Source organism: Trematomus bernacchii, unplaced genomic scaffold (assembly GCF_902827165.1).
Source record: "Trematomus bernacchii unplaced genomic scaffold, fTreBer1.1, whole genome shotgun sequence".
In the NCBI taxonomy this organism is placed as follows: Eukaryota; Metazoa; Chordata; class Actinopteri; order Perciformes; family Nototheniidae; genus Trematomus; species Trematomus bernacchii.
The window spans coordinates 7,451,291-7,472,430 of NW_022987547.1; the positions used below are offsets into that span (position 1 = coordinate 7,451,291).

The following is a 21,140-nucleotide window of genomic DNA, read 5'->3' on the forward strand; positions in this document are numbered from 1 at the left end:
TGAAGTCTAATCTGACAGGACGGAGACACGCAGCTCTGCTCACCTGCAGCTCCTCCCGCTGTGATGCAGCGGTGAACGGAGCAAAACACACACTTCAAGTCAGATCATCACCCTTAGCTATTTTAATTACCTCTCAAACTACCTAAACTAGTTATAAATATATTTATTTTTACTGTCGGGTCACTCATTACTGGATCAGCTGCTGCATGAGACAGACACTGACACTGTCAGAAGAGAGGGAGGAAAAAGAGAGGCTCCGTATATTTTATTATATTATTATATAGAGTCGTTATTCATTTGTTTTAAAGCTCAATAAATAACAAAGAAGACCATTGACCGGCACTTTCATAATTTTGTCCGGAAGATTTAAACTTTAACACACGTTGACCGGCGAAAAACTCTGCCCGGTTCCCTCGGCCCGCACCGCGGAGAATAAACAGAAGTGCAGCCATGACAACCATGCTTCTTCGCTGCTTTTGTGGAGGAAGTTACAGCGCAGGCTCGGCATATGTACTGCAGCTTTTCCAGCGTTTGGAGCTAAACGGAGCTGTCTCGTGTGAACAGACACTTTCAGGTGTCTATTGCGTGTGGACGGAAGCCTTTTTTGCGATTGCGTTTGCGTATGCGTTTTACCGTGGGCCGGGGCCAGAGTTAATAGGACCGGGGAGGCGGCGGCCGTAACACCTGTCCTCCCTTTGTCTGCTGTCACCTATGAAACATCCTGGTGAAATATGTTAACGTTTTAAAAGATTAAAAGATGATTATTTGAGGTTTTTCCTTTTGTTTTGGTTTATTCTGTTTGCTTGAGTTATCTTTAAAGGAAAACAAAATGAACAGCTGGACACTGCTAATGATTTACAAAGTGCTTCATAAACAGGTAGGGGTTGGAAACATGTGTGACTGAGGCTGTTAAAAAAATCCTGCTGATGGTTGAACTTCTAATGGCTTGTGCATTTCTTAATCACTTGAAATGATGCTGCATATAAATGCGTCGGACATTAGACTAAATATTCAGGATAAATTTCAGACTGAGGCGCTTTGTTTCAAGGTCATAGAGAGCAAAAGTCACTGTGTTGTTATCTGAGTTGTGTCATGAAGCATGTTCTATGTTAATGAAAGAACAATTGGTGTCAACGTTGTTTCCTTGTTCTTTATTAAGTCTCTAACCTCTCAGCTCGTAGCACTGGTGACAAAGCTCATGCCGCTACAGGCTCCGTGCATAATCAGTGGTGAGTTTATGACCTCAGTAGCCGGCGGCGTACGCCCACTTGCGAGAATCTGACTGAGCGTGGAGTCCGTCTTCATAGCGAACCACCGCCTGCACCACAGCTATTGTCAAGTTCAGGTACTTTATCTCGTGGTTCTTCAATGCCAAACCTTCCAGGACGTTCTGCAAACAGGAGCAAATATGAAAGAAAACTGAATAAATGTGGCACGATGTTCAAATTAGATCTTTTTAGCGCACAGCAGGGATGAAAAATGCCAAGTCTGTTCAGAGTGTTGGTTTTAAAACTTTTTGATAAATTGGGAATGATGCCCATTTTAAGAAATCATGTTGAGTAACGTCTGTGAAAATAAATCTTCAATTAAGCCAGTAATCACAGAAAACACTGAAGTGTGATGTGCTGCCCGACACACAATTGATAAGATTTCAAAATCATGCGTAATTAAGTGGTAGCAACAGAAGCTACATATTTTACATCCCAGTAAAACATCAAATAAAGGGTTAGTTTTCTAGTTAATATCTTTCCATTAATTACCTTTAATGGTACATTTAAAATACATTACATTGAGATGAGCAAGTTTTACAGCAACCATACACGGTATATAGGAGGATTTGCCTATTTTTAGACAGACCACAAATAGCCCGTTACCACCACAAATTGCTGAAATATTTGTCTCCATTCTTCACACCCCTGAAGGTAGAAATAATGAAGACATTCTTGGTTAAGAAGTTAGAAGGGCTTTATGTTAGCTGGGCTTTTGTGTGAGGGATTGTCTACCCACACACTCACATACGTCAGTGTTGTTTTTGTGACACTCACTTTGTCAAAGTCTGGTTCTGCTTCAGTGGCGTTGGGATCCAGCTGGTTGTGGAGCCTCGGCCCCGACACAGCTTTTTTCAGATCATAGTCAAAGAACAGTGCATTTAGAATCACCTTCAAAACAACAAAGATTTTAGACAATTATAACCCAACAGAGTAATTAAATAGTTGAATTAATGCAACTCATTGATTTAACTTCTTGCAATTTTACCTGAGCGATAGAAGTTGTGATTTTCGTTCCTCCTGAGCCTCCGACCACCATCTTAACTTTGTTGTTTTTGTCAAAGAGGATAGTCGGACACATGGAAGACAATGGCCTTTTTCCTTTAAAAATAAATTACATTATATATAAGTTTAAGTATTTTATTGGTTTATGTTAAACATTATTAAAATAATGTGTATGTAACTACATCAAATATCTATTTAAAAACAAGTTGTATGTTGTATGTTTTGAATCTATTCCACATTGTATTCCAGATTAATAAACTTGAAACCCATAAAGATATACTTGGATTGAATATACTAAAATAATAAAAGATAAGACCTTCCAGAGAGGGGTGGAAACATTTGATCCACATTTCTTTTGTATTAATCCAAAGACAAACATTATTTAAAAACATAATGCACAGTGTCGAGAAGAACAGATCGACCTCTGTGTACGCTACTGTCCAACAGCCAGTCTATGTATATTAAAACTCTACTGGTTTAAGAGCATTTCTGTGTGAGTGTGTGTGTTTTGTTCTGACCTGGTCTGATGAAGTTGTTGGATGAAGGACGCACTCCGAAGCCGTTTGTGATGAGCGGAGAGCTGAAGTCGTCCATCTCATTGTTGAGAAGTATCCCTGTTGATCTTGACATTACCTTGGAGCCGAAACTGCATGAAAACATTAACTGTTAAAGGAACATGACACATAAACCAACATTGGTGGACAAGAGATTTGTAAAGGTCAGTTAGGAGGTCATACTGTAGGTTGATGGTGCTGGTGGCGGCCACAGCGCTTCCATCTTCTGCGATCACCGAGAGGTGAGAGGTCCCGTGGTCATCAGGAATGTAAAACTCTGGCTCGTAATAGTCCATGTGGTGTGTGGTGTCATCTGTGATCTTCTCACGGAGGTCAAAGGCATAAGAACTTGAAATCATATTCTTGATGAGCTTTGGAAGAGAAAGAGGGACACGAAAATAATTCATAGGCCAAAAGTATTACTTAGTGTGGTTTTTTGCAGTAAGTACTGATTTATGTGCTGGATAGTTGACCATTGTTCCTGCTTATCCATGACAGGAAAAGTCTGGTCACTCATGTGCATGGGATTAAGTAGCAGAGATTCACAGACTTTTCGAAGAGGAATTGCTCTTCATTCTACTAGTCGGTAGAGGTGTAACTTTGATTAGTATATAATATAACAGGAGCAAACACTATCCTAAATAATAATTACCAAAGTATTCTAAATTATAATAAAATGCCTCTATAATAATTTTAAAAAATGCCTTTTAAATAATAAACACACACCTCTTTAATTTACGTGAAATATGCATGAGAGGGTTTTTTAAAGAAAGATAAAGCAAAAACAAAATAAAGCTTGTGGCATTAGGTGATCATTAGGCAAGCATAAGCTCATGAACATAACTAAAATCTGCCATGGTTCCTTGGAGAAAGGTGTCATTTAAATGTCACTATACTATAGGTTTCAGAAATCCCAGTAAATCAAAGACAGCAAAGAGGTCTCAACAGGACTTAAAGACAAGAGTTCCTGACAATATCTGCTGGAATTAAGTCTTCATTAAGTAGAGGATCACAATAACCTTGGTGTGCAATTCCCCACCTACTGTAAGCTCTGAAGCAAGGGGGTCATCACAACCCGATTAGCCAAGAGGGGAAATACACTAAATTACCACAGAACCTAAAACCAACCCTTTAACTGTTTTAAGCAGATACCAAGACCTTACATCTGTGATGTTGAGAAACTTTGGATCCCCAAGTAAGGTCCTCTTTGCATACGCAAAACGAAAAGCCTCCACGATGCGATGGTAGGTTAGGATCTTCTTCTCTGTGCTTGACACGCTTTCTGCGGTGAAGTTGTACCCTGTAGAAAATGAAACAATCATCAGTCACACGTTTACTTCACAGCTTCACTCATCTGTCTCCATTCAGATGCTGTTCAGGTATAGGAGAGGAGACAGCTATAATGCATTTGACCCAGCCGTTTCTGTTCCTGTGTTTTTATTTAGTCTAAAAGCCGCTGTGACCAGACTATGGGTATTACCCTGAGCTGACAGCCGCAGGGGGAACAGGAGGAGAGGCTGAGGGAAGAGAGACTTTTAGTTTGATGGGTTTCAGCTGTCAGACAGAGGCAGGAGTCACAGTAAATCAGCGGGATGAACGTTTTGGGAAGGCACTGAAATGTGTCCGTGGAGCTTCCACCACAGGACTGTGTCCAATTAGAGGTAAGATTAGTGTTAGCGTGTGAGGCAGGGGGCCGCCGTGTGTGGGTGGCCGGTCAGAGGAAAGGAAAGGTTCACAGAGATTAATTACTTTAGACAGAAGTTTTGAGACAGTGCTCAACATGGATAGTTCTCTGCAATGAACAGCCAACATAAGAGAAAGTAAAACCAGCCAGATATGATTTATGATTATTTGATGGAAATGATGATGGACCAAGTTAGCGATGATTAGATTAGCAACATGCTCATAAACTTTGCTGATCACACTCTCAGGTGTGATTACACAGACCACAATTATCTTTGGATCTTAATAACTTCCATCAAACAAAAGCCCTTCTGTCAGGGTTACACAGTCATTCCCTCAGGTGTTTTAACTTCATTCTCTAAATTGGAGGAAGTAACGAGATATTGTTTCTGTAGCTTATTGGTTTATCTGTTTTCGAGACACCATCTGTTATTGTTGAAGCATCAACAATCTAAGTCCTCATACCTAAAAGACAAAGTATGTTTGTCAGTGCGTTCTTCCATCAAAACAATAACACATCATATAAAGTTGTTCTGATCCATCACATCTTTTGTAAAATAAATACTTTGACTTGACTTTGATTTTAGGAAATATGCTTATTCCCTTTCTTGTGAATAACTCATACAAAAATCAAAGTGTAAGTGTTCAAAATTACCCTTGCAGCCGAGTAAATCACCATAATGAATTGAGCCCTAATGACCGCCCTGCATGAATGTCTGTACTAAATGTAATGGCAAGCCATCCAATAACTTTTAATATTTTGCCCAGAAGCACATATTTCAATATGGCTGGTGCTGCTGGATGAAAGGCTGGGGTCAGTAAAGCCATTAAAGAAAAGGTTCAATATGTTCCAAGTCTGTCCTCAAAGAATGGTCAGGTTCCTAAATGAGGTTGTCATGTTATAGTTCATACTGGTTATACTGGTCTTCAAAAGATCATTTTCAATGTGATTTTTAAAAGGGATGAGGGACAAAATCCACAATACTCTGTGCAAACTTTATTCCACAGTGTATGTGCTTTCTAACGCACTTTCATTACAAGCATCCCTCATTGAAAAAGCATTTCAAAAAGACATTTTAATGACCAGTATGAATTTTAAGAAATGGCAACATTTGCTTCAATGCTCAAATCGGTATCTGACTGTTGTTTTAGGCTGGGAAAATATGTGTGAGCCATGAATTTATGTACGACGGGAATAATTATGGTCGCGGTAAAAACATACAAACATTGACAGTTTGACAGGAGTTTTTGCAGCATGATAACAGTTTCACACATCTTCTAGCCTGATTTAATATGAGAAATAAAGAGTGTTTCAGTGCTACATCTCATGATTCATGACATATTATAATAGTGCATGCTTTAGATACCCAGTTAGCTAACTTAAAGTCAACATTGCTTTTATTTAGTAGATGTACTGTACAGTAGAGCCACATGCCCTCAGTGGAGTCTGAGAGAGTGACTGGTAAAGTGAAGGACTCCCACTCAGGACGTTTTTGGACAAAGTATCAAGGCTTACCATTCAAGATGTTTAATATCAGTGAGAGCACAGGGCCGCTAGCGGGGGCATTGGGAACAGCCATGTTGTACTCCCCCACATCCACCCTTAAAGGGTTCTCGTCCAAGACAGGCACATAATCCTTCAGATCCTCCATTGTGATGATGCCGCCTAAACACGGATTGACACACACAGTGAATGCACACTAAGACACGGCTGGAAAAACAAATCATCCTTAAATGGAAATGAGCTGTGCCAAGAGAGGTGCATGTTAGCATATTTTATTATATCTCCTGAAGCCTTTTAAGCAAATGAATTTCAGTGATAAGGGTTAAACTTGGCAGTAAGGATGATAACCATAATGTCCTTGTGTGTGAGATTACTTTGCTCTGTGGGTAGGGAGGAATGATATCATCTGCAGAAATCCTTTTTTAGATTGTAAAATAAATTAAAAAACGATTTAAACTGTTTTACTATGTAGGACAAAAGTGGAAACTTGCTACTGCTATCATGCATTTTATTCTAACAATGACATCAGCATGTCTAAACCAATATGATTCAATATATTTATATATATCAACAATATCCCAAAATAAATAAAAAATAAGAATACTACCTGCTGCCTGAATATCATCCACAAGGCTCTGGGCCAGTGGTCCATGGTAGAAAGCATTAGGACCCTCCTCTGCTATCTTCCTGTACGTTTCTGCAAGCTTGGTAAATGTGATGTTGTCATTCTCTTTCAGGATGTCACCATTTCCCCCACAAAACACTTCACTGAAAAGGAGAACAATAAAGATGCAGATTTTAATATAGCATGCTTTAAATTTAGGTTATCATAAAATGATACAAGGCTTCTTCGGTTGCCTCTCACCAAAGAGCTGTGTCCTTTCTGATGGTTTCCCTTTTGCTGGACAGAGCAGAGGCGAGTGCCCTGCCCAAAGGAAAACCATTTACTGCAAGAGCAATGCTCGGCTGGAACAAGTCCCTCCAAGGCAGTTTGCCGTGTCGTTTGTGCGCCATTTCAAAACCTCGAATCACTCCAGGTACAGCAACAGACAACCCTCCTACCGACCATGGAAATTAAGATTTAGATTATTGCCTCATAAGTTATTTGGACAATTTGTAGGGCACTGGTAAAAATACTACTGTGGGATTTGACCTGGAAGACCCAAACTGTTGTGGTTTTTCCTGGGTTTGGAGCTCTCAAATATTACACACATTACATTTAGCTGACACTTTTATCCAAAGCAACTTACAATAAGTGCAATAAACACTATAGTTACAAACTCCTCAGAACAAGGAAAATGCAGATATATTCATTTCAAACAAGTCAAACCATTGCAAGTGCTGGTAAATTAGTATAGAATGGGCTAAACCCTTTAAGGTCATACAAATGTGATTCTTCCCCTACTGTAACTATTTTACATTTGTTTGCAACTGATTTTTTATTTTTTTAAGAAATTAATTTGCAGTCAAGAAGACTGAATTCTACAGATGTGTAAGTGCACTTTCTCTTTTGTCTGTCACTATTAGGTCTTTCATAATATTAACTGAAACTTCCGCCAGCTCTTTTCTACGTCTGATAGCACCGGTTAAACATTACCTTCCTGAGATAAATCGTTACTGTTCCCAAACATGTCCTGCGTTGCATTGCGTGGAGCCGTCTCCCTGGCGTCAATCGTCTCAACCAGTCCTATGTACGTCACAAATCAGGAATTACATTTAGGATTAAGATGATGAGCAAATGGTATGAGTTTGCAGCTTCAGTGATTAAGGAAACAGAAGAAGCTTTAGTGGTGGTGAGGCATGTCTTAGTAAAGTTGTACCAGTTGTGGCGTTGTAGATGGTTAGGAAGAGTCCTCCTCCGATGCCCATACTTTGAGCGTTCATAAGTCCAACACACAGTAAAGCAGCTATAGAGGCATCTACTGCAGAGCCCCCTTTCATCAGTATGTCTCTGCGGTAAAATTAATTAAAACACAAGAAGGGAAGGGGTGGAGGATTAGTTTTTGCACTAAAAGAGGACAGTAAAGACTTTAAAGAGGACAGTAAAGACCTTAAAGAGGACAGTAAAGACTTTAAAGAGGACAGTAAAGACCTTAAAGAGGACAGTAAAGACTTTAAAGAGGACAGTAAAGACCTTAAAGAGGACAGTAAAGACTTTAAAGAGGGCATATGGTCCTTTTCAGGCTGACATTTGTATGTTGTGCCTCTACTGCGACATGTTTACATGCTTTAATGTTCAAAAAGTGCTTTATTCTTCTCATACTGCCTGTGCTGCAGCACCACATTTCACCTTCTGTCTGAGATAAATGCTAGCCAATAGAAGTGCGTGTGTTACATAGTGATGTCATTATGTTACTGAAGTAAACAAAGGAGTCCAATGGAGGCATTTTAGGCAAGGGGGGAGTGTGTGGGAGAGAAACTCCCTCTGGAGGGAACTCTGGGATGTTTGCCTTTGCAGACCATTTACATGCACATGACAAAGGGAAAACCCCAAATAGCATTAAGACCCTTTGTTGGAAAAGAATAAAACATGTTCACATGGATTTGCAAGGTGATGTGCAAGCAGTTTTCATGCCTGTGTTTATGCATGTGTGAGTACAGAAGAGCAACATGTCTGCCGTTCAGGATGTTCGAGTGTGTGCGCTCTCACCTGCCGACCTCTGAACACGGCCCAGCGTCTGCTGCCACCGCTGCCTTCTGGTACACATGCTCAGCCGGTATCTTCCTTTTCCCCACACCATAGAAGACCCCCAAGAATGTGGCGACTGACACTAACAGCAGCATGGTCAGGGCCAAACTTACTGTTTTCTTTGTCATGTTTGTAGCGCAGGAACAATAAATGCTTTATGAAATACCTGTCAGGAAGCAAACATTTGTATAAATGAAACCTGTCAGTGTATACAAAGGCAGCTGCAGAGAGCTGCATTTTGTTACATCTGAAACAAAGCAAACCAGATTTACACATCACAAAATAAAATAATATTGTATTATCAACAGAATAAATACATTTTGAAGAAATGTTAAGCCATTTTATAAGCCACATGTTTTCTGATCTTTGTTCAGTTTTTATGGAAACTTTTGCATTTACAAATTAAAGCCAGGATTTGTCTTTCTTTGTTTATTCTACAAAATTAGATTTGTAGAATAAACACTTTAGGACGTTTGACCGGAGGATTTCTTTACAGTTTTTTTCAATTGCTAAAACAAAACAACATTTTGTCAAAACACTTAACACAATTCACAAATCCACACACCCAAAGTGCAAAACACCTCATATATCTTGCACAATGAAGCACTGCACTCAAAACTACATAAAGACTTAACAAAACCTAACCTTTGCACCAAATGGCACACACACTTCACTTATAGTACAATACACTTTGTCCAACCAACTACACACTGTGGTTCTTTATCTAAAGCACACTCATCTTTTATGGTGATCTGTATGTAGAGAATTCTGCATAAAAAGTTTGTTAAAGTCTAACAAAATATGTGCAGTTGGGCGGGGAACAAATATTATGCTCGTCACAATCATGTAAGTATGTATTTGAAGACAAAGAAAACCCAAAAACAAATGTTTTCTTCAGCATGCAGACTGTGCCAAGTAAAGCCATATTCCTCCAGTCTCTGTATTAATGCTAGCGCTGGGTGACCATAAATCCACTGGAATATACTATACCACATCACACACACACACACACACACACACACACACACACACACACACACACACACACACACACACACACACACACACACACATTTTGCAAAATTCAACTGATTGACAGCTTATTTTGGAGTACAGAGTTTCGCGAATGTCAAGGGGGGGGGGGGGGGAGTGGAGTACAGAGCTTTGTGACGTTGTGATCAGCTGTTTTAGCGCAGTGCTGCTGTACAGACCGACGTTAATAGCAGCCCTGTCTGTGCACACGGAGACCGACTCTGTCGTCCGGTGATCTAACCGCCTTCTGGAAAAGCTTCACAAGTACGTCGGTACCACGCAAATGCGCTTTGGTGACACAAGTGAGGGTACGCATTTCAGATTGTTGCCGCGCATGCGTACCTACCAGTTATGTGCACCCCTGGTTATAGGCATGCCAACTTGATGCTCTGCTCACGGATGACTCGATGAGCATAACAAACTGTTAAGATGATGACTTTACGTGTGTATAACATTTTTCTTCTTTGTGGGGGATTTGCCCCCAAAAAACAGTTTCAAGTCCTGAGAAAGTAAAATAAGACGGTGTGTAGCTACACCGGTCCAATAAATAAGGCCACGAACATACTGATGTCTTTTTGACGGTTTATTCTCTCCCTCTCGCTCTCATTCTCCGAAGACAACGTGTAAACTATAAGAAATGAACAGTTGAAAGTTTACATTAAATCGTAACACCTAACACATTAGCAAAATCAAAGCACACACTAAATATTAACACACATATCACAAAAGAGAAACATTTACCGTGTGCGCCTCTTGAACCCTGTAGATTATGCCAACGGCATGCGTTGCTATGGCAATGCCTTCTGACCTGACTGTGGTCATGCGACTCACCGAGCACATCCCAAATGTGAACCATTCTACATTTCGCTATCCAGATAATACTCTACATTTTACAATTGTCTAATTACACTCACATTTACTAAATCATAAATTGATAAGACACACAAATGAACATCCAAATATAAACACTTCTCAGACGTTACACTCCCACCAAATTACTATGATTTATGAAACCTTACATGTGAATAAATCTAGTCATTTCAAGAACCAAGGTGGAATATATGTGAAGTACCTTAATTCCCCACACTGATAAGTGTTCAAAAATGTCTAAGGTTTCATTAGAACACTTCTTAGTAGTTTTCTACAAGCAGTGGCGACTGGTCATTAGGGGCAGGTGGGGCACAGCCCCACCTAGTGTCAGCAGAAAGTATTACAAATAATGATTACAAAAATGCAAAAAAAAAAATAAAAAAAATATAAAATATATTTTAAGATCATGTTTAATCATCTGATTCGTCTGTACATTGCTGTTTTAGTCTGTGTTCTTCTAATTAGTGTGTCTACAGTCACAGTGTGTGCCTATTGAGCTGTTTAGAGCCATGTGGGACAAAACCTGATTATGCCCCTTCCTCTCGCTGTGAAGTCAACGGTGACTGTAAAAACTTCACTGCGCATGCTCAGAGTATTTTGTAATGAAATGTGTGTGGCAAAAAAATAATGACCAGAGGGGCACGGAGCTACCATCCCCACCATACGTCATCTCAAATCATTCAGAGCTGATTGGCTGTAAGTACGTGTGCCGCGAAAAGTGTGGTGTGTGAAGAGGAGACGAGAGAGCTGCAGTCGCGCGTCCTAAAACCAGGAAGTAAGCACAAAAAAGCAATGAGATTTCTCCAGAGGATTTTAGAAAATAGCTCGAAATAAGATCTGTGGGAAACGTACCTGTTAGATAAATGCACGTTTTGATTAGCCGGATAACATCCACATGTCTACCCTACTTTTATAATTTTTTTATCATAAATCTATGGATTAGATAAGATTTATGATAGACTTTTGAAACTACAAGAACATAAGGAGGACTTTTACAAAAAAGTAATAGAAATGTTTTCCAGAAGGATAGGCAAATGGACTTCATCTTCAAGTCAAGGTAAGACCGCCATTTTATTGAAAATGGGATCTTACTAAGAGAGAACAATTCAATATTTAAATGATAAAATTACATTTTTTGGGTATCCTTTTGTTGAACTGTCTGTTTAAAATTAATCGAAGCATCAGACAAAAAAAGCTTTTGAAAATAATATTATATTTTGGTTTAGGTCAAAATATAATATTTGTAAACCTGAAGAGTCAGTGCCAGTGCCTCAGCAGCCATGAACCTCACTGCACGTCACTGCAGAAGCTTATATATAGACATCTAAGTTTTTTGTGCCCCACCACTTTTGTACATATAAAAACGCCACTGTCTACAAGTACAACTAATTTATGAATAGGACGTTCGAGAATGGATGGTTTAACTGATCTTTTTTCCTTCTTTCCAAGCTTCCTGTTTCCTATTTGAACTGTGACCTTTCACACTAGTCCATCTTCATCTTTACAAACATCTAGCACTCTGCCAAGTCTCCACTCATTTCGAGGAAGCTCTTCCTCTTTAACAATGACAATATCCCCTATTTTGACATTTCGTCTTGGAGAATGCCAGCACTGTCTGAGGGTGATGTTTGTTAGATACTCCTTCTTCCATCTACTCCAGAATTGCTCTGCTAGATATTGTACTCTCCGCCACCTTTTTCTGGCATACAAATCTTCTGCCACAAACTTTCCTGGTGGAGGCAGCGGAACAGAGGTTTGGGGTAAGTGGCTCTAAACCTTTTGGATCTGTAATGTGGTCAGTGGTGAGTAGGCGACTGTTTACGATTGACATGGCTTCATAGAAATTTTTTCTCAAGGAAGCGTCATCTAGTCTTCCAGCACTTTTAGAGAGAACCCAATTCAGGACGCTCTTAACTGTCCTGATCTGCCGCTCCCAAACGCCTCCCATGTGACTGGCCTCTGGCACATTCATAGAAAAGTCAGTGTTTTTCAGCCAAGTAGGTAGTTAATCTGTCCTTGTCTACTTCTTGCAACGCCTTTGTCAGTTCATTTTTTGCACCAACAAAATATGTCCCTTGATCGGATTTGATTTGTCTTACAGCTCCACGGATAGCCACGAAACATCTCAAGGCGTTTATGAAAGCATCAGTTGTTAGATCCTCCAACATTTCTACGTGGACTGATCTTGATGAGAAACAGGTGAATATGAGTCCATATCTCTTTTGGTCTTTACGACCTTGCTTTGTGTGAAATGGCCCAAAACAATCCATTCCACAGTATGAGAATGGGGGAGAGGGGTCAACACGGTAAGCAGGTAGATCCGCCATCTTTTGCGTTTCTGTTGGCCTGCGAGCTCTTCTGCACACAACACATTGCTTAATGTGGTTTGCCACAACTTTGCTACCACCAACAATCCAATATCCATTTGCTCTCAGTTCGTTGAGGGTCTGTCCTCTTCCTTGGTGTTGTGTTTTCTCATTCTTCTCTGTTTTTAGACTTTTCATTTTTGTCCACATTCTCTGTCACTTCTACTTTCCTCTCTACTGCTTCTGTCACCTTTACTTTCTCTACTTTCTCTGTCTTGTCGTCTTTCGCTGTCTTTGCCAATCTATCTGGTGATTCTTCAACCTTATTCATGTTATCCTCTTTTTCCTTCTGTTGCATTGGCTCCACTTTCTCTGTCTCTTTCTTTCTTTTTTCTTCCAGCTTTTCTGCCTCTGTCACCTTCACTTTGTCGGTCTCTTTCTCTGCTTTAACCTTTTCTTCCCCCTTTATAGAGTGGCGAAGTCACGCCCACTTACTTCCGGGTAATGGGACCTTATTTCGGAAAAATTATGCATTGAAGTCAATGGGGAGAGAAAACTTATCTTTCGATCCCGTTTGAATTGTGCCATATGATGTTTGTCAATCTTAAAAAATCATTTCCATGTCAAAAAAGTCACAGTTTGTCGTAAAACTGTTGAAATATAAGACTATGAAAAATACGTAACTAGAAAGACTACAAATCCCAGAGTCGCGTAAGTGATGTCACAATTGTTTTCCTCCACTAAGATCAGCGCCATATAGATATAATCTATAACATGAAGTAACATTAAGCAACCCAAAATGTTAAACAGTAAGAGTAGTAGTCACATTTCGTGAACCCTTTGAAGAGTACTGTCACCGGTGTGATCATTCTATAATACACAATTTAAGCCCGGGGGAGAAATGCTAACGCTAACGCTAGCGATCTTCTCTACTTCATGCTATCTGCACAAATGGTTGACATTAAACATTAAAACGACCAGGCAGTTCAGAGAGAATCAAAGGAAGGCAGGCAGGCAGCTTTGCATGACATTCTTCAGGACGTGTTTCATTGTGGTGATAGTGAGGGAAGTCAATCGTTTTGTTGACAAGACAGTAGTGACGGCCATCTTGGTGACGTGTGTTGTTGACCAGAGATGTAGTTCATTGAGCGTTTCACACAAACAAATGTGTTACTTCACAGTTTTACGACACATTTTTTTTTTTTTGACTTGCAAAATTATCTTTTAAATTGACAAACATCATATGTGTAATTCGTGGCACAATTCAAACGGGATCGAAAGATAATCTTTCTCTCTCCATTGACTTCAATACATAATTTTTCCGAAATAAGGTCCCATGGAGGTCCACCGGAAGGGGAGGGACTTCGCCACTCTATTTCGTCCTCTTTCTCCTTCACCTTTTCTGCCTCTTTCTCCTTCTCTTTTTTATCGCTCTTCTTCGTTGGTGTTTCTACCTTGTCGTCTTTTTCTGTCTTCTTGGCTTTGTCTGCCTCTTCTTTCTTGGTGTCTTCCACCTCAGGGGACGTCTTTGTCTCCACATCAGCCTCCTTCTCTAGCTGGTCGGGTGTCTGCAGTTGTTCTGCGGTCTTCTCCATTTTGTCCATCTGCTGCTCTTTGCCATCCTTCATCTTGGGTTTTGCAGTCTTGTCCTTCTTGTCATCCTTTTTCTCCAGAACCTTCTTGAATTTTGGATTTTTCTCAAACTTTCTTTTTAGATGGTTCAGTCGCTTGAGAGCCAGTAGCTTGTTCTTCAGTAGTTGTGGGCCTACCCTAAAGGGAAGTGGCATTTCCAAGTTTCCCTCTGTATTTGTATGTATTGATTCATTGAGTATTTGCAGGAACTGTATGTCATCTTGTGATATGCTCACTTCTCTAGCATTCGTATCCCTGAAGTCTGATTCCAGGGCTCTAATGACCATGGTTGGTGTCAATGGAGGAAGTTCCTTCACATGTACACAGTGGCACAGACCTGTTACTTCTTTTGACTTTGCTACCTGTGGTGAGCTGCCAACAATACTCCAACCTAGGTCTGTCTTGACAGCATATGGTTCATCATCACCTCCAGTTATGACCTGCCGAGGTACCAGCGCTCTGGAGCAGTCATAGCCTATTAAGAGTCCGACCTCACAATCCATCAGCTCAGGTAACTCCTTGGTTATGCTTTTCAGGTGTTTCCACCTTTTGGCAGTTTCAGAGGTAGGTATGTAGGAACGTTCAAGGGGAATGAAATCTCTGGTATAGGTAGGTGGCAAGTTAATGAAGCTCTGTGAGGAAAACCCTCTAATTCTAAGACCGCTTACTCTGTTACTCTGTACAATGGAATCTTTTCCCATCATAGTGGTTAGCTTTAACTTGACCGGCTCTAAATGTGTCCCTGCATTCTCACAAACCTCTTGGTCTACAAATGTGCTGCTACTCTGAGTATCCAATAGGGCATAAACCAATGTCTCTTTTTCAGGTGTGTCGGTTGACGATATCCAAACGGGCACGATCATGGATGTGCTCCCACCATTGCTTTTGTCCAAGCAGCAAGAGAGGGAAGACATATTTTCTTCTGCTTGCATAGCATGGGAAGTGTGGGGGAAACTTCTGTGTAGCAATGCAGTGGGAGTCACCGACTCAGGAAGGAGACACGGTGAGAGTTGGAGCTTTTGATGTCAAACACTGATGGGTTTATTCAGAGTATCGGCCGGAGGATTCACATCACAAATCACGAGTCAGAGGGTCTGACTTCACGGGAGAGTTGCCACGTCAATTCTGAAGAGCCTCTCTCTATGTTAAACTGGTTCACATAGAGTAATCAACATCTCTGAAGGAGTAGACTAAACAGCTGGGAACACTGAATCACTTGCGTCCGACACTTATGGCCTCAAAGATTTCACACCTTAGAGTCCACAAACACCGATAAAGAAGCACCTCAGCGTTCTCACAACAATTACCATTCGTGCCAGACAAGTTGACCGGTCACAAACTGGTAACAACAACACATATGGCACCAATGCCTTTCCTTAAAGGAGATAACAGACGTCAGAGTAGATCATAAAACGTCACAGAGCAAAAGGTTAGATATCTAGAAGAATTATTCCTTAACAGTTCCTCTCTTTTTATCATTTTTGATAACCTTAAAACATTAGTCTAATAATAATTTTGGTCAATACTTAAATCAATAGGCGTCTTCAGATTTGAGTGTGGTCTCCCCTTACATTCAATTACATCACAAAGTAGAATAAGATTGAAACATTCAATCACAATGATTGATACAGCCAATCATAATAGGAAAAATTATCTCTCATCAGTGTTTGGAGCATCTTTTGTCAATAAGCACAATAATGAACACACATAAAACACAGATACATAATAGCAAAATATTTGTTTTAAACTAATATCTTTTATCATTTAAACCATTAGTTAATCTCATTTATCAAACTATAAAATCAAAACCAGCTTGCAGCTTAACGATTTGCTTTAAGGCAATCACTAGTCAAAAGCATTTAAAACTTAGGATCATAAGAGATCCAGCTAAGGTATAACATTCACAGTGGTGATTTGATCAATCTGTAATCTGCAAAGTTGCAGTGTCCTCAATTTTAGGATTACTTTACGTTTACTTCATTACGCTTTAGCCAAGAGTAAGGCACTTAGTCTTAGTAAAATCAATACATTCAACAGGAAGAATATGTGTCTGCAGCAGCAGAACGGTCTTCATGAAGTGGTGTTGGATGAGGTCTCTTGCACAAGTAGCTTTATTCCTGCAGTCCCTTGAAATGTGTCCTCTCCTAAAACAGCCAAAGCATAGGTTATTGTCATGTATGAACTGTCTCTTGTCTTCCCTAGGCTTATTGGCAAACATTGGACACTTGTAGATGGAGTGACTTTCTCTACAGCACAGGCATGTGACTGGACTTGATGTCAATGAAGTGTTAGCTGTATTTACTCTGTTAGAAACTTTGAGCTGCTCTCGACATCACTGTAATTAGTCTCTGTACTTTCTTGAGCAGATGGTGTCACATTTGTTATGAATGCACTAGCATTTGTGCGCCTTTTATCTCTGGATGTTCTCTCTTCACTAGATTTCAAGGCATAAAAGGATGTTATAGGATTGCATGCAATTTCTGCCTCTGTGGCTAAAAACTTGGCAAACTCTTTGAATGTAGGATATTCCTCTGTTTGTAGAAGCTGCTTCGTGACTTGTCTGTTCCAGCGAGAGGTCAACCAGTCAGGGAGTTTTTGGAGCATATTTTGGTTCTCTTCACAGTCGTTTAATACTTGTAGAAGAAGAAGATACACTTTATTAATCCCTTACAGGGAAATTTCTTTCCCCACTCTGTTGTGTTTACACACATTACACACACAGGGGAGGATATACATGCACAAACACAGAGGATATACATGCACACACACACAACCACATGCAGATAGGAGAGGTGGCAGAGCAGAGAGGCTGCCAGGTACCCGGCACCAAGGGAGCAGTTTCAAGGTTAGGTGCCTTGCTCAAGGGTACCTCGGCAGTGGCTTTGGAGGTGAACTGGCACCTCTCCAGCTACCAGCTCACTCCATCTTTTTTTGGTCCGATCGGGACGTGAACCGGCGACCCTTCGGTTCCAAGACCAAGTCCCTACAGACTAAGCCACTGCCACCCCAAAGAAGAAAGTAGTAGGAGTAGAAGTAGGCCTTTGATGTGTGGCATAGCATTGCTGCATGCTGTCAGAAAATCACTGAATTGTCTTAGTTTGATAGACTCTCTTGAGCCGATTTCGGGCCAGTTTTTCTCTGAAGGCCTGCTGGATTACAAAGGGGTGGCCATATCGTGCATTCAATGCTTTCCATGCTTGGTAATAAGCTTCATCGTCCTTTCTGTAGAAGCTTCCTTCCAACACAGATTGCGCCTCTCCACTGATGTATTTTTGTAGATAGAACAACCTGTCTGCTGAATTTGTGCAATGCCGTTCTATCAAGGTCTTGAAACTTGTGCTCCACTCCATGAAATGTAGTGGGTCTCCTGAGAAGACTGTAGGCTCAGGTGCAGGAAGCCTGGTGAGAACCATTGTGTCATGTAGGACTTGTGTCAGCAATAGTTTGTTGTTAGCACTGTTTGTTTGTATCTTTTTGCTGTTCTCACATGTTTGTTCTATTTTTAGCTCTTTATGAGGTACCTGAGAAGAGTAGGACACCTCACTGTGCACTGGTGAACCTTTGTCATGGCTTTCACTTGAGTCAGCCTCAGAGTATGCCTTTAGTTTGGCAGCTATTATTTCAATCTCTCTCTGATTCTCCAGTCGTTTAAGTTTTTGCCTTTGTGCAGCAATTCCATCTTCCATCTCAATTTCAGCCTTTTTAGCAGCAAGCTCTGCAGCACAGTCTGCTCTTTTCACGGTCATTAATTGTGATTCTGATGAAAGACTTGAGCTGTGACTACGATTCGTAGTTTTGGAGGCTGAGGACTTACTATATATTGACTGTGCATAGTCTCGGTCAAGCACCATATGAAGTCTTGCATTTTCTGCCTTACCATCAAACTCCTCTTGCCCGACTTCACGCATGCGTACCTTCATTAGCCCCATTAAGTCTGCTGTTACAGCTATGCAGGAATCAATGTTCCTTCTAATGTTAGTGGAAGGTGCTGAAATGAACCGTAATTTGTCATACACATCTTTAACTCTTGTCTCCTGCTCTTCAACAGTGTCCATCATGTCACTCAAGTCATTGTCTGAGCACTCATCCTTTAGTTTGGTGCGTGTGTCTCTAACTCGATCTTTCCAATGTGTATATTGCATATTAAGTTTGCTCTCTAGTTAAGATACTTCCTTTTGCTTCAACTCCAGCATTTTTGGGGTTAACGTTCTCTCTCTTGACGATTGTCTGAGTTTGGCACACTCGGAAGTGACTGAAGTGGGTTCCATTGTTACTTTCTGGATTTCAATGCTGGCATGAATATCACCAATGAGCATCTACAATCTTTCCTTTTCAGCATCATCAGTTTGGGATTTTAGTTGCTCACTTAACCTAGTCAGTTCAGAAATGAAGAAACTCACTTTGTTCCCTTAATTCACCACTGTGTGATTGTTCTCCGTGCACTGACATTTTACACTTTAAAGAAAAACCACTTATGTGAAACTATTATAAGTCTAACCCAGATACTGATATGGTGTTGCTATTTACTCTAATAAAACTCTCTTTATATTATGCATAGAAATCTCAGATGAAAAACCTCATTTGACCATTAGTAACAATAATAAGCCATAAACAACAATGGGCTATTATTATGAAACAATAAACCAATATTAAACAAGTCTCTGCTTTTTTGTTACACATATAAAATGTCCAACACCCTGTAGGTAACACAGTGATGGCGGCGTCTCACTTCTGGAGAGGAGTTTCGTCTTTATGTCATGATAGAGAGATACAAATACTGAATAGTTTAGATGAGAAAAGGCATCGAAATGCCAGGTTACTAGTATTTATCAGTATTTATTATCACTTCACCACCTCTCTTGACATCTAGGCACTTGAGAGTGAGTCAGAGGCAGAATACAGGGACAGTGGAGAGAGGTCCATTGCTGAGGTGAGTGATGAAAGGGAAATGACAGTTGAGAGTAAATTGTGATGTGGACTCTCATCCCAGGATTTTAAGGAAATCAGTGGGGATATTGAACAGGAAACATTTCAGTCAAGGGGCATCATATGACCAATATAGACAGAAGAGCAACATTTATTTGAACATTTAAGTCAATGATACCATTCCTAGGTGAACTTAACATCCGTATGGAGTCAGATCAGTCTCAATATTAATAAATGCTCACAGAAGGATTCACAAATGTATTTTGCGATTTATATATAAATGACTCTCCACAACAATATCTCTCAATGCACTCACAAATATTTATTGTTGTATATAAATGTACAAAAAATGGGCATTTAAACTGCTTTTTATTAATTCAAAGACAGCTCTGAATTAATAATCAAATATGTTTCCTTTCTTTACTACTGAAATTACAAAATGTACCCATCATTTTCCTCATGCTAGTATAGCCACATAAAAGTATCAAACCACCTGTTAAAATGCACCAGAATACAGGAAATCTATATTTTTTTTCGCCCCCACACCCCCGTTAAAAATGTCCCCCCCACATTCAGGATGCTTCCTACGCCCATGAATGAGATACTGTCTACTGCTGTTCATTTACCTATTGTGAGTCGCCTCGGATAAAAGCATCACATGGAAATGTAAATTTAGCAAGAAGTGGCCATTATTACATTACATACATTACTACATTGCTGACTCAATAAACTACACACCCGCCAGAACACTGCGATCATCAGATGCAGGTCTATTAACTGTGATTTTATAGTATGTCTGCACTTTATGTGCTCATTTCATCATTCATGTATTTTATATTATAGTAAAACTGCCAATCTGCCTAGAAGTATTTTAATGTTATAGCTGTTACTATAACCAATACTAATGCTAGGGATGCAACTGACAGTTATGTAGGCACATTGTTATTGTTTCTTATCGCTGTGTGATTAAAAGAATAAACACAAATAGCAGGATAGGCAATGCAAAACTTTATTTCGTACCTTCATACACACATAACACAACATTAGAATGAGCTTTTATCAACGCCTACATGATGATAACCTGTCAACATGACAGGAAAATCCACATGACATTAATACAGAGCGGGCAGAACCCAAATCTGCATTCAAAGAATACACTTTACCAAAGCTTGAGGAAAATATCTGAAATCTGGCATTTCATTTAACTCCCGACACAGGTTCGGGAAAGCCCCATGAGCTTCTCGCTGTAGTATCCATGATTTCACCCATTTAGTGCGGTTTCTCCTAATTCTTCGCTTCCGCCTCTTGAGAGACTGTTGCTTGAGAATGTCTTCCACAAGCAACACTCCAATGGCTGTTAGCTCCAGTACCGCACGAAACATGTTTTCGATGGACGACAGTGAAAATGGAACGCACACGCTATTTGTTGTTTGTTTATATCACGCTGTCTGTTCTTCTTCTCTGTCTTCCGGTTGTTGCCTATTTTGAATGACGAATACACACTACCGCCGCCTGCTGGTAAGGCTGAAGTCTTTGCGGTGTGTTCCAGTGCGACACATGGCCAAGACGCAGGAGAACACGGCGACGCAACAGTCGGCGTCGGCGAGTTCTCTGGTGACTGCCTGGTGTGTCAGGGCCTTTAGGGCCATGTAGCTGATAAGTAGCATATCA

General features: G+C 40.3%; 1 protein-coding gene across 1 annotated transcript; it reads right to left on the bottom strand.

Annotated features, from left to right (window-relative positions):
* Positions 1-1,136: 1,136 nt before the first annotated feature.
* Positions 1,137-10,681, bottom strand: LOC117476635 (glutathione hydrolase 1 proenzyme-like). The gene is made up of 13 exons (XM_034123315.1): positions 10,477-10,681; positions 8,665-8,869; positions 7,835-7,965; positions 7,612-7,701; positions 6,880-7,072; positions 6,622-6,782; positions 6,027-6,176; positions 3,991-4,127; positions 3,011-3,198; positions 2,792-2,919; positions 2,257-2,369; positions 2,046-2,159; positions 1,137-1,390 (listed from the first exon to the last, which is right to left on the bottom strand). The coding sequence occupies exons 2-13, from the start codon at positions 8,829-8,831 to the stop codon at positions 1,244-1,246; spliced, it is 1,719 nt and encodes a 572-aa protein (XP_033979206.1). The 5' UTR covers positions 8,832-8,869; positions 10,477-10,681; the 3' UTR covers positions 1,137-1,243.
* Between the last annotated feature and the right edge of the window lie 10,459 nt (positions 10,682-21,140).

Bases quoted from the DNA above. Each gene is read 5' to 3' on its own strand.
- LOC117476635 (XM_034123315.1), bottom strand. From the start codon at position 8,831: ATGACAAAGAAAACAGTAAGTTTGGCCCTGACCATGCTGCTGTTAGTG. The intron at 6,783-6,879 runs GTGAGAGGCAAC...TCTCCTTTTCAG, and splicing joins AGAAAGGACACAGCTCTTTG to TGAAGTGTTTTGTGGGGGAA. The intron at 1,391-2,045 runs GTGAGTGTCACA...TCCTGTTTGCAG, and splicing joins CAGAACCAGACTTTGACAAA to AACGTCCTGGAAGGTTTGGC.